General features: G+C 41.5%; 1 protein-coding gene across 1 annotated transcript in view; it reads right to left on the reverse strand.

Annotated features, from left to right (window-relative positions):
• The window catches only part of ENPP2 (ectonucleotide pyrophosphatase/phosphodiesterase 2), a 639,793-nt gene that overhangs the window by 224,981 nt on the left and 400,581 nt on the right, over positions 1-14,231 (reverse strand). Inside the window, 1 exon segment of the mRNA XM_029591948.1 lies at positions 1,345-1,393. Within this exon segment, the coding sequence (XP_029447808.1) occupies positions 1,345-1,393 (49 nt within the window).

Raw genomic sequence — 14,231 nt, forward strand, 5'->3', positions numbered from 1 at the left:
CATCGTTGCCGTCGAAAATTTAGGCCAGTTGCGGCTGGTGCCTATGAGGCCTATACAGGTCCCCGATGGGAACAGACTGAAAAACGGGGTAAAACCTACTGTGCGGACGCGGCTATCGATGGCAGAGAAGGGAGACCCTAAAGGGGTATAAACCTTTGCAAATTTGCAAAAAATTCCTGAAAAAAATTTCCTGTCAGGAACTTGTTTGTGAAGAGATCCAAATCCGCGTGGCAAAAGCTGCGCGGAAAAAAAGAGACTGAAGGGAGACCCCTGCTGGATGCAGGGTTAGTGCCATGCTGGGCATGCCCAGTAGGTGCCAGTCAAAGTTCTAGAAACTTTGGCAAAAGTGCTCCGTGATTGGGCTCCATCCTGATGATGTCACCCATGTGTGAGGACTACCATCCTGCTTGTCCTGTGAGAAACCTAATAACTATCTTTGACAAGTTATTTAGTGAAATTTATCCAGAAAAGTGTTTGGCTGAACATCCAGATAACTTTCGGCCAGCAATTTGTGCAAACCAACTTGACCTTACAACTTTAGCTAGAGAGCACTCAAGATGTTAGCCCACCCGCGATGCACCGCCCCCCCTCCCCCCCCCCCGCACCCTTTTTGTCCTGGTAACACTGCCCAGCTTGTGTGGACAAAGTTTCCGAGATAAAGGAGGGATATCGCTAAAGGGCCATATTTATGTAGCAATAGTCAGTTCTGCTGCATACATCTTTTGAATATGGACCTCTACATAATTAATTTTTTAAAAATTACTACTGGAAATTTTTAGCAGCATTCAGTAATAATGAACCATGTTAGAACCTCATTTCTTAACTACAATATCTTACCAAAGCAACAAAAAATTATATTTTTAAATAATTATAGGTTTCTAGCAATGAGTTATAAACTGCATATGATGATCTACATGTACTTAAACCCATAAATGGTGAACTGGATTGTCTGGTTTAGGGTTTACACATATCTGAATCATTCCTTTTGGGTCATCTATTTATTTTGTCAATTTTAAGCTTTGACATCAAAATTTATCACATATATACATCCAATTATTAAATACATCTCTCTTTTCTGAATTCTATATTTTTGTTTTGCAGTGGTTCTAACCCAGTCAGTCAAGTTTTCATGATATCCTCTATGAATATGAATGAGATTTGCATGCACTGACACTAAAAGTTAGGGCCCTTCATTGTATGCAAATCCATCTCATGCATTTTCATTGTGGATATCCTGAAAACCTGATTTGCTAAGCATATCCCAAGGACTGAGATGAGAACAACTGTTGTAAAGGTTTATTATTTGCCACTCAATAAAAATTTCCATAAGATTTTTTTTCTTACCTTCTGCTCCTTTCAGAATAAGACGTTTGTTGAGTTCTTCTGCTTTATTCTCCAGAGAAAAGAAAAGGGAAACGAAAATATAGAAATTAAAATGTTACTCAGTGCATGACAAAAGCACTCTCTTTTAGATAAGAGAGCAAAAACAAAGATCTGAAAACCCCCGCCTACCGCAACTGGCATAGAGCAAGGACAATGGATGTGAGACATGAGTCCATTTTCTGATTTATGGTTGCAATATTCATACCTGTTTCTAACAGGAAGTTAATGGGTAATGTAAGTGATGTCTCCTGGTGTTTAAGATATAACTTTAGGGCATAAGAATAGTAAGAAAAAGTAAAATGATAATTTTTACTTTAAGAGATTGTGCATAAGCATGTGGATAAAAGTGAGCCAATTAATATAGTGAGTTTGGATTTTTAGGAGGCATTTGATAAAATCCCTCATGAGAGACTCCACAGAAAACTAAAAATGTATGTGACAGGATGTGATATCTTACTTTAGATTGTTAACTGGTTAAAATATAAGAAATTACGAGTATGATTAAATGGTCAGGTTTCCCAATGGAGAAAGGCAAATAGTGGAGTGCCCCAGAGATCTGTACTGGATTCAGAGTTGTTTAACTTAATCATTAACCATCTGAAAAAGGGAATGAAGTGATCAAAATTTCAGATGGCACAAAATTATTCCAAGTAGTTAAAACACAAGCAAACTGAATGAAACTGCAGAAGGAAACTGCAAGACTAGGAATCTAGGCATCTAAATGGAAGATGATATTTAATGTGTACCACTTACTGACTGTGGGAATTATGAGCTTTGCCAGCAAGCCATTTCAGGGTTTAACACTAACTTCCCTTCTCCCTGACCTTTGCGCTGAATAAAGCATCACTTGTGCTTAAGCCTCTCTGCCTAGGAGAGGATACCTGACTATCATGTATTTCTCTGGCTTATAATTAACCCTGATAGCCTGAAAGAAGGGCTGGGTGTTCCCTAGTCAGAGGCAGGACAAAGACAGGAGGTATAGGATTCAGCAGCCAATGAAATGATCCGTACACCCCCCCTGAGCCAAGCCAATAGTGTGGTGATACGTCTGTTGCTATGTGGAGAGGAGCCAATCATGTGATGACACATCATCTGCTTTTGAATGTATGCACAATAAAAAGAGGACCTCGTGAGGGCTCAGTCCTTTTTCCTGCCTGCCATGAAAGCTGCCTGATGTGTCTTCTTTGCCTCCATATTCAATACTGACTAATCTGTGAAGATCACTGAAGTGGAACTTACATATTACAAAATACTGTCCTAACCTTTAACTTGCATCTAATGTTGTGTTGACCTAGAACATGTATTTGTTGTTGTAGAGACCTAGATTATGAATAATGACCTTGAATATGAATATTGTTTTTTGTAAACCATTGTGATCTTCTTTTGGAATGACGGTATATAAAATGCCTAAATAAAGTGCACAAAGTGAAGCACATGGGGAACAATAATCCTAATAACTGGCACACAATGCTGGGTTCCACATTAGACAACCACCCAGGAAAAGGATCAGCCCTCTCCAGGTGTTCCTCCTCTTTACCTCCTCCACCCCTCACAGAAGCCTGCAATAAGTGGCTGAGCCATATATTCTGGGCCCTCCTTGCACTGCTTGTATGATGACACCACTGGTATTGGCCCCTAAAGGAGAAAACACTCATTGCTCCACCCACTGATGCCAGCAGCTACAAGACAGAGGAATGAAACCCCATCAGCAGTCTCCAGGGGCTTCTCCTTTTCCCCCACTCCTCCCCCACTGAAGGCTATAAAACCAGCTGAGCTGTGGAAATAAGACTCTTTTTGCCCTGCCCCCATGATGTTACCACCAGAGCCAGCCCCTAAGTTAAGATGCATGCCAAAGGTGAGCCTTCCCACCAGTGGGCAGTGTATGAAAGTGCTGAACCAAAGAGCACCTTTTTGCCAATTCATGCACAACATGACAAGAAGAAACAGCTAAATTCCAGCAATAAAACCCTGAGCCCAGGAAACTCATTCAATAGTCTGGAAATAACTATACCACCAGAAACAACCTCTCAATAGCCTGGAAATGACTCGGCAGAAAACAGCAGAAAACTTTTTTCAGTACTGTAAATATGAGGTAACTCTTTAAGTGAAACCAATTGAATGTACAAATTGTGATAGAGCCTTCAATTAGAGAAAGCATTCAAAGGTTCTAACTGTGATATAATCCTCATCAAAGAAATCTTTTAAATATCATACAAGGCTCAAGACCACTGTGATTTACAAAATCACATGCACACTGAACACACATAATAAAGGCAACGCTCCATAAATACATAAAGGACCTATAAAGAACAACCCAAAAGCCAAACACCAAAATCATGTCTCAGACAACCTTGCACCATCTAGCACAAACCAAACTCAATCAGCATGATCATGGATCAAAGTCATTACCCAAACTGTGCCCTACTGAAACACAAACTGACTTCTACCTCCCAACAACCCAGACAGCCTATTACTATCACAATTCATCCCACACACAACCAAAGCACAATCACAGGTAGAGGATGATATTCTAAAACTGCTCTGCAATAACCAAAACAAACTAACGTGAACAGATCATATTTAATATCAAACACAAACAGTACACAGAAAAAAACAACTAAAAGAAACCCTGTCACATGCATGTATTTCAATGACAGATCAGTAGTTGAAAAAAAAAAATCAAGTCATTCACAATCTCTTAATTAAAAAATCCCCAGATCTGGTCTCTACAATAGAAACTTGATTAAATGATAATGAAGAACCAGCCCTAACATAGCTTATCCCACCAGGATATAAAATCAATCATCATCCCAGACAAAAGAGGTGGAGGGGTAGAAATCATTCAGACAGACAGCACCAGTCATAAAAATAGAAACAGTACTCCATACAGGCTGGGAATTTTGGAAAAGACTGCATACTAGGGCTTTTACTAGTAAGCCAATCTCCTATAAATAGGTGAATTTTAAAAGCGTGGAATGCGCCAAAGCCAGGAGATATGCACGTCTCTTGGACCAGCATGCATCGCATGGATTTTAAAAAGCATGCGTGTATCTCCTGGTATGCTCATTAATCAAAAAGCTAAAAAAAAGGGGTGGGGGTGAGGTCATCTGGGCGGAGAATGGGCGGGACATGGGTGTTCCGGGAAGTAAACTAGAAATGTACGCATACGTATTTATGTACACAAGCACATGCCTATCATGTAACTTTACAACATAGGGTCAACCAATAAAGACATAACAAAATACACCCAGAAAATCAAAGGGAAAAATTGATGCCATCCAATTTAATGAAAATCTATGCATCGAAACAGAAGAGCCAGCCAACAAACTAGACCACCACAGGAACAAATCCTGTAAGACAACCCTAGACTAAATGTGACGATTGAAAATTTAAACAATTTGCTTCAAACTCACTACATTATGGTTTACAGAAAACATAAGGCAATTAAAGAGAATCTGTCAAAATCCAGAAAGGAAGAGGAAAACAAATCAAGAAAAATACAGAAAACTATAAATGAAACAAAAAAGACCTACTACCGTATGTCAAAGCCACAAAGGAAATAACCCCTCCAAAGAACTATTCCATAGTATTAATGGTCTTCTAGACATTTCTACAGCCCCACATTTAAAATGCCCCAGACGGTAACCAGCTCACAGAATATTACCATAATAGAATGGCTGACATTATTTATTTATTTATTTAGCATTTTTCTATACCGACTTTCCAATAACAGAATTATTGATCAATTCGGTTTACATTCTCAACAATAACAATGACAAGTAAATGTCTTACAATGAACAGGTCGAATTAACTTGGGTTAAGATATATGGGGTTAATAACATAATTAAAAGGTACGGTGCCTAATGTAGTCTAGCATATAATGTAGTCTAATGTAGTCTAATGTAGTCTAATGTAGTCTAGCATATAATGTAGTCTAGCATATAATGTAGTCTAACATATAAAAAAAAGACTAGCCATTGAACCTCAACAAGATATTAAAATTAAACTGACTATAAAAACAAACCACAAGCTCATATTAGACCAAACAAAACAGCATAAACCAAAGCTCCACAGAGGTACACCTAAACCAGGAAAACCATCACCATGACTGATATAGGCAATGCAAATAAAGAGAGATATGTACCACAGCACAAGACTAAAAACACTAGAAGAAGACAACACCTTCAAAGAATTCTACAATACAAAACTTAATAGTATATTTGTGTAAAAAAAAAAAATACTGAATAACTACGAAATGGAGGTTTCCCATCAGATCCATGCACTGCATTCCTCTTCAATGACCTATTTGACCTCATCCTATCCTACCTAGTAAAAGCTGTAAATGCCTCCTGCTAGCAAGGACACTATCCAGTCCCATTAAAATCAAATAAAGCAAGGCTTACACTAATAAAAAAATTCCCTCAGACATCTCAAAATGTGTCAACACCCCTTACCACTGGCCAAACTCCTAGAATCAAAAGTCACCAAACAACTAAAAGACTACTTAGAATATACCAACAGCTTGGAACAAGCTGTTAAGAGCATACACACACAAAAAAAAATCCCAGAATACCTTAAGGGATCAGATCCGGAGATAGGGACCAGTCCACTTTTGTTGCGCCAGAGGTGGACCCTTGGGCTGAGGTGAGGTTGATGCTACCCATAGGAAGGATCCTATGGGTCCCCACCATTGGCAGGCAGAATGGGCTGATGGACGGAGGCTGGCTGGCACTTCACCAATACCAGCCCTCGTTCCCTGTGGGTTGAGGCTTTGGGTACCGGGGCCAGCTGGGCTTAGGTGGGCCTCCATATTTCAACATCGATGGAAAGGTAGAGAGGTCAGCCCAGAGGCAGCAACAGCAAAGCTGGGAAGTCTGTACTGGATGAGGCAGAGTTCCGGAGACCCGGGCGCTAATAGAACCAAAGTCAGACAGGGGGTGCCCAAGCAAGAACAGGCCAAAGCCGGAATAGGCCAAGTCCAGGACGTAGACTGAAGAGGCGTCGTAGAGCAAGCTGGAGTCAGGGCCGGCAGCAATCAAGGAACGATGGCAAGGCAAGGCTGAGGTCTGGGCGAACAGAAGATCAAAGACGTTGTCAGGAAAAGCGGAGGTCTGGACTTGGAGAAGATCAGTAGCGTGGCAGGCAAAGCAGTGATCAGGGCATGGAGAAGATAAGAAGTGTAGTCAGGCAATGCAGAGGTCCGGGCTTGGAAAGGATCCGTAGCATAGTCAGGCAATGCAGAGGTGAAGGCTTGGAGAGGATCAGTAGCGTAGTCAGGCAATGCAAAGGTACGGGCTTGAAGAGGATCAGTAGCACAGTCAGGCAATGCAGCGGTCATGTCCAATAGGTGATGCTGGAGGTTCAGGAGTACTTCGTGGACGGGAATAGCCATAATTTCTTTGGGAGCATCCACAAATTGGAGGACTTCCAATGTCTTATGGCGTGTGTCTTCCTCGGTGACCAGGTCAAAGGGAATTGTCTCTGACATTTCCTTTATAAAATTAGCAAAGGAGAGGTCCTCTGGGGGAGACCATCTCCTTTCTTCCGGAGGAGATGGTTTTGAAAGTATGTCCTCCGTAGAAGTGTCGGAGTCAACATCCTCCCATGGATCATATGGGGTACACTTGGACGTGTTGGCATCAATGGATCCATCAATGAAGCATGCGGCGGCACCAATAAAGATTTTAGAGGCATTGATGGCATCGAGGGGAATCTTGGGCGTCTCGATCCCAAGAGCCCTGACGGACCAGTAACCGGTTCCGCATCGGTGGAAGCGGCGCTGGAAGAGGAATGGAGTCCATGCCTTCGTCTTCCAATGACCCCGGAATGGGTATCGGGGGTTTCGGAGACTGAGTAGGTCGTTTCGGTACAGATGGTGCTGGCTAGGTCGGAAGGGCACTGATGACTGTATCCAGGCAGTCCAGTAGTGGTGGTGTGAAGATCGATGGGTCCAGTGTCAGTGCCGGTATGGGGGCCGGCATCGATGGAGGATGAATGCTCCGGAGGGCATCGAGGGCCGCCTGTTGGACAAGCTTGTCCAGCTCCTCCCTGGAAGGTGGCATAAGCAACACAGCTACAGGGGGAGGCAGGCTAGGTGCTACTGGCACCTCCACAGGAATCTGTGGGGGCTCAGTACCCAGCACTGATGTCGGTGGGGATCGCCTTATTATTTCAGGTGAAGAGGAGGTTGGAGGCTCCTCTACCCGTGTCCTCTTCAGCATCAGCTCGATAGCCATCGAAGCCAATGCGGTGCCGGTGCCGGCACCGGGAGTAGACTTGCGCCGGTGCCGGTGTTTCCTTTGGTGCTCAGCCTGGTCTTGCTCCAGCACAGAGGAAGAAGATGCCAATGCCCTAGATGGCGTCGTTGACGGACGGTCAACGCTGCCTTGCTGCTCCCGGCGAAGTTTGTCGATGGACTTTGTCGATGCTCTTGCCGGTGATGGCTGGGTGGAAGTCGATGGAGTTAACTTTATTTTGAAAAGGGATTCCATCTTCTCCAGTCGGGCAAACCTGCCCTTCGGGGTCATTTGAACACAGTTTGGGCATCGACGAACATCGTGTGCTGAGCCAAGGGACAACACACAGACATCATGCGGGTTCTGTAATTGACATCGTGTGCGGACACTTCGGGCATTTTCGAAAGTCCGTAGCCATGTTGAAAAAAGGGGCCGTGAAAACAGTCAGTGGCCCACGGGAACTGAGGGTAAGATAGCCGGAACCGACCGGTGGAAATTACTCACCGAGCGTCAAGGAAAATGTCGTGATGGGAGACCCCTATGAAGGAACTTTTTGTGAAGAAAAGTTCAAGTTTTTCCATGAGGAAAAGTAGTGAGAAAATTCTCACAGAGCTCCTAACCACGAGGAAAACTGCTGCGTGGAAAAAAAGAGACTAAGGGAGACCCCTGTGGCTACAGGGATTATGGCATGCTGGGCATGCTCAGTGTAGTGTGCCAGTCAAACGTTTTAGAAACTTTGACAGAAATGTTTTCTGTGATAGGGCTCTGTCTGCTGACGTCACCCACATGTGAGGATTACCATCCTGCTTGTCCTGGGAGAAGGGTATAAAGGATCCATGGAAGATTAGTTTTAAACTTTCACGCTGATATAACCTTTTGCTACTAATTAACAAATTGATGGATAACTTACCTCAGTTTGGGGCAGGTTATGGATGTGTGGGGGTGGGGTCGTCTTTATTTTTATACTTTGGTCCATAAACATAATTTATCTTTAAATGTTTACAGTTGAGACACTATATTGAACAGAGTGGATTGTTGAAGAAGGTACATTAATTACAATATGTTTTGGTAAGGGTCCTGTAAGACATTGATAAGACAGGCTAAGAGAGAATTTGAAAAGAAGTTGGCCACAGAGGCAAAAACTCACAGTAAAAACTTTTAAAAATATATCTGAAGCAGCTGGACCGATAGATGATCGAGGGGTTAAAGGGGTGACTTAGAGAAGATAAGGCCATCGCGGAAAGATTAAATGATTTCTTTGTTTCGATGTTTACTGAAGAGGATGTTTGGGAGGTACCCATACCGGAGAAGGTTTTCATGGGTAATGATTCTGATGGACTGAACCAAATCACGGTGAACCTAGAAGATGTGGTAGGCCTGGACCAGATGGTATACACCAGAGTTCTAAAGGAACTGAAAAATGAAATTTCAGACCTATTAGTAAAAATTTGTAACCTATCATTAAAATCATCCATTGTACCTGAAGACTGGAGGATAGCTAATGTAACCCCAATATTTAAAAAGGGCTCCAGGGGCAATCTGGGAAACTACAGACCAATTAGCCTGACTTCAGTTTCAGGAAAAATAGTGGAAAGTGTTCTAAATATCAAAATCACAGAACATATAGAAAGACATGGTTTAATGGAACAAAGTCAGCATGGCTTTACCCAAGGCAAGTCTTGCCTCACAAATATGCTTCACTTTTTTGAAGGAGTTAATAAACATGTGGATAAAGGTGAACCTGTAGATGTAGTGTACTTGGATTTTCAGAAGGCGTTTGACAAAGTTCCTCAAAAGAGGCTTCTAGGAAAAATAAAAAGTCAAGGGATAGGTGGTGATGTCCTTTCGTGGATTACAAACTGGCTAAAAGACAGGAAACAGAGAGTAGGATTAAATAGACAATTTTTTCTCAGTGGAAGGCCTCAGGGATCTATATTGGGACCCTTACTTTTCAATATATTTATAAATGATCTGGAAAGAAATACGACAAGTGAGGTAATCAAATTTGCAGATAATACAAAATTGTTCAGAGTAGTTAAATCACAAGCAGAATGTGATAAATTGCAGGAAGACATTGTGAGACTGGAAAATTGGGCATCAAAAAGGTAGATAAAATTAAATGTGGATAAGTGCAAGGTGATGCATATAGGGAAAAATAACCCATACTACAGTTACACAATGTTAGTTTCCATATTAGGTGCTACCACCCAAGAAAGAGATCTAGGCGTCATAGGGGATAACACATTGAAATCGTCGGTTCAGAGTGCTGCAGCAGTCAAAAAAGCAAACAGAAATGTTGGGAATTATTAAAATGGGAATGTTGAATAAAACAGAAAATGTCATAATGCCTCTATCGCTCCATGGTGAGTCCACACCTTGAATACTGTGTACAATTCTGGTCGTCGCATCTCAAAAAAGATATAATTGCGTTGGAGAAGGTACAGAGAAGGGCGACCAAAATGATAAGGGGAATGGAACAGCTCCCCTATGAGGAAAGGCTAAAGAGGTTAGGACTTTGCAGCTTGGAGAAGAGACGGCTGAGGGGGGGATATGATAGAGGTGTTTAAAATCATGAGAGGTCTAGCATGGGTGGATGTGAATCTGTTATTTGCTCTTTCGGATAACAGAAAGACTAAGGGGCACACTACATGAAGTTAGCATGTGGCACATTTAGAACTAATCTGAGAAAGTTCTTTTTCACTCAACGCACAATTAAACTCTGGAATTTGTTGCCAGAGGATGTGGTTAGTGCAGTTAGTGTAGCTGTGTTTAAAAAAGGATTGGATAAGTTCTTGGAGGAGAAGTCCATTACCTGCTATTAATTAAGTTGACTTAGAAATTTCCACTGCTATTACTAGCAACAGTAACATGGAATAGACTTCGTTTTTGGGTATTTGCCAGGTTCTTATGGCCTGATTGGCCACTGTTGGTAACAGCATGCTGGGCTTGATGGACCCTTGGTCTGACACAGTATGGCATGTTCTTATGTAAGAATATTACAGTCTCTATTTTCTCTTGCATTGTGTTATCTGGGCACCTCTGAAACTTTTCAGAGCAGGTCTAAGGCTTTCGGGGTTATGTTGGCACTGTGAGGGTAAAGAGGGGGAGACTTAAATAAAAGCTTTATAGTTGGAAGAAAGTTTATCCCTTTTGGACCCATTTTGGGAATATATCTGTCAATTTATGCCATTAGGAATCCCACTCTTATAGAAGAGTCATTTTGCATTCCCAAGCATTTAAGGGAAAGGTAAGTTGTTGGAGATTTTGATGGCTCTTACCTTACATGTCATTCTGGGGAATTGGATGCACCAACCATACTCTATTGAATGTGACTTTCTGGTGGAACACAGTTTCATATCAAATTAATCGTGAAGTTCACATCCTTGCTATCTGGAAACCAGTCAAGGATTTCCCCATATGACATTGTTAGTTTTGGTTTCCATGGTATATTTGGATTATGGTTATGTTATTAGGTTAAATCAATCCAGCCATTTCAGTTTTTTCTGCTTTTCAGTACTTCTTTTCAATGCGCTCAGCTATTAATTCCTGCTCCAGGCAGGCGTTAATATCTGAGTGATAAATCTGCGTCTGAGACACACATTTATCTTTTTGCATTCGGAGTGAATGAGTAATAGGCTCATTCACATGCATTTGCATGTGATAAGCGCTATCTCATTCACTCCATGTCGGACGCATGTTAAATAGGCGCTAATCCCCCTATTGCATTAGGGGGTGGATTAGCGCCTATTTATCCCGCGTCCGACTGCGGGTTATACAGTTCACTCGGCTGAGCGCACTGTATTGCATCGGCCCCTATGTATCTAGAGACTGCAGAAACACTGGTCCAGAGCATGGTAGGCTGCTACTACCATCCAGGCTGAAGATTAACTTTAAAATAAGGTACCGGGAAGGTAAGGGTTGGGGTAGGGTGGAGGAGGCGGACCCTGGAGAGATAAAATGTATTTAATTTATACTGTACCTAGGAATCAGGGAGTGGGAGGAGCATTGGCTTGTGTGGTTTTTAAATATTAATTGGAAGGGGTTTTACAGAGTAGCCTTTGGAATTAGGTGAAAGGGAGTAGAGTAGCTGTGTTTGGGCTGGTAGGCCTGTGTTTTGTTTTGTTTTTTAACCTAGCAACTGCCACTTAATTGGCTATAATATTTTGAATACACAGTGGGCACAAAGGCAGTTCCTAAATAGTCTGCCTTTATGAAGTAGAAGTAATAAGGTCCCTGCCACATTACAAGTTTACTTCTGCAAAATGATGACTATCTTATTATATCCCCAGTTAGGTATTAAGTTATCCAGCTATGATAACTTTAGACTTAACTGTCTACATTTAAAGGAACATCTGCTTATGTTTAAAGTGTTCTGGCTACGGTTAGCCAGATAACTTTAACCATGGATATACGTTGAGGAGTAGCCTAGTAGTTAGAGCAGTGGGCTACGAACCAAGAAACCAGGGTTCGAGTCCTGCTGTCACTACTTGTGACCTTGGGTAAGTCACTTTACCCTCCATTGCCTCGGGTACAAACTTAAATTGTAAGTCTTCTGGGGATAGGGAATTACCTGAATGTAATCCACTTTGATGCGCTGAAAAAAGTGCAAAACGCGGAATATAAATCTAAATAAATAAATAAGTACAAATATTCAGTTGGATGTTTATCCAGCTGAATATCCAGAAAACATTAATCAGCTACCAAATATTACCTCCTATATGTTATATAGGTTGTTATAGCTGCAAGCTTACATAAGGTAAGATAGTCACCATTTTGCAGAAGTATATTTGTAATGTAGCATGGAACTTATTAAGTCTAATACCTCACAAAGCTAGCCAAGCAAGGAATTGTATCTTATCACTACACTAGCTGAACTGGAATTTGGCCAGCTATTTATGAACTGCCTTACAGATTACAATAAACCTATCAAAGCATGGTAGATCACAAAAAAAGCATTGGACATCAAATTATAAGGACAATTGAAACAAGTTCAATAAGAACAAAATGTATAGCAATGTGGGAACAACAAATCAGACATATAAATTGCAGCCTCCTGGTAACTGATGATCTGAAACTCTTCAATTCATGATACTTGGTTGTTCATTTGTATTGTGGCAGGTTGTTATTTCAATTTTAATTAAAAAGTTTCAATAACACCTACCAGTCTCCAAAAGGGAGAACAAACTATTAAAGATGAAGTCCTTTACAGTAGATGGACTGGCCGGTATGATCAGAACATGAGACTGGGTTTCTTCCTGGTAAAGTATCTTAGATGATGGAGATTGGTTATTTATTTAGTCAGATTGAATGAATGTCTGGTTAAACAGCCATGCCTTAGCCTTTTTGCGCAAAGTAAGGTAGCATGATTCAAGGTGAATGGGCTGTGGTACCTCATTCCAGAGTTTGGCAGCATACAGCTCTCTGCCCCATGCAGGTCAATTGTGCAGCAGATAAAGGGGAGAGGCAAGCAGGGCAATTTGTGAAGAGCAGAGTTCTCTAGAAGGGGTATATGGGGTCAGGAGCAGTGAGAGGTACTCTGGGGCCTGTTTGTTTACACATTTGCACTAGGGAATAAAGTTTAAATATTTTCTAAATAAGGTAGAGAATCCAGGAGTATTTCTATATTTTGTTGTGTGATTGGGAAGTTGCCTAACAGATGCAATAAACTATTCACAATGCAGAGATTCTATATAGTATTGGCCCAAGCAAAGTACACACTTGAGGTGTGGGTCAGTAATGGACATGGTCAAATTACATTTGGGACATTTTTTTAATCCCGTGGCCATGATAGAGTCGACAGCCGTCGATGTAAATATGAAGAAAAATTCTTTACTCAAATGAGAATGTTTTACTCACCTGCCAGTGGTAACGAGAGAGAGAGAGAGACCTCGATATAGGAAATTAGTGACTTTTTCAATCTGAGTTTTAGTCAGAATTTGTGTGAGAAGTCTCACACAGGCTCCTATTTCGCGATGCCAAAAGCAGCGCAGAAAAACGACGACTGAAGGAAGACCCCTGTGGCTGAGAATATCATGGCATGCTGGGCATGCTCAGTGGGCTCAGAGTGCCAGTCAAAAGTTTCTAGAAACTTTGACAGAAAGTTTTCCGCTATAGGGCTCCGTCAGTGACGTCACCCACATGTGAGGACTAGCATCCTGCTTGTCCTGGGATAAAGTATTTTTTCACTCAACTCACAATTGAGATGCCAGAGGAATGGTCATGACATCTACCATAGATGGATTTAAAAGGGATTTGGACAAGTTCCTGAGGAACATTCCATAAACAACTAGTCAGGTGGATTTAGGGAAGCCATAGCAACCTATATTCCTGGGAGCAAGCCATGAAGAGTTAGATATACTCTTTGGAATCTGCTGGTTACTTCCTAAGCACCTGGATTAGCCACTGTTGGAGATGTGATGTTAGGCTCATGGACCTTTGATCAGACCCAGCAGGGCACATCTTATCTTATATATGCAGAATTTTTACTTTAAAAGACATCACCTACAACACCTATTAACGTATGAAGTATTCTATCCTCATGTGGAATGTTTCCTTTGTAAATGTGTCCAAAATTATGAAATATTTACAAAAGGCTCATTTTCTGCAATAAAA

Source organism: Rhinatrema bivittatum, chromosome 2 (assembly GCF_901001135.1).
Source record: "Rhinatrema bivittatum chromosome 2, aRhiBiv1.1, whole genome shotgun sequence".
Taxonomy (NCBI): domain Eukaryota; kingdom Metazoa; phylum Chordata; class Amphibia; order Gymnophiona; family Rhinatrematidae; genus Rhinatrema; species Rhinatrema bivittatum.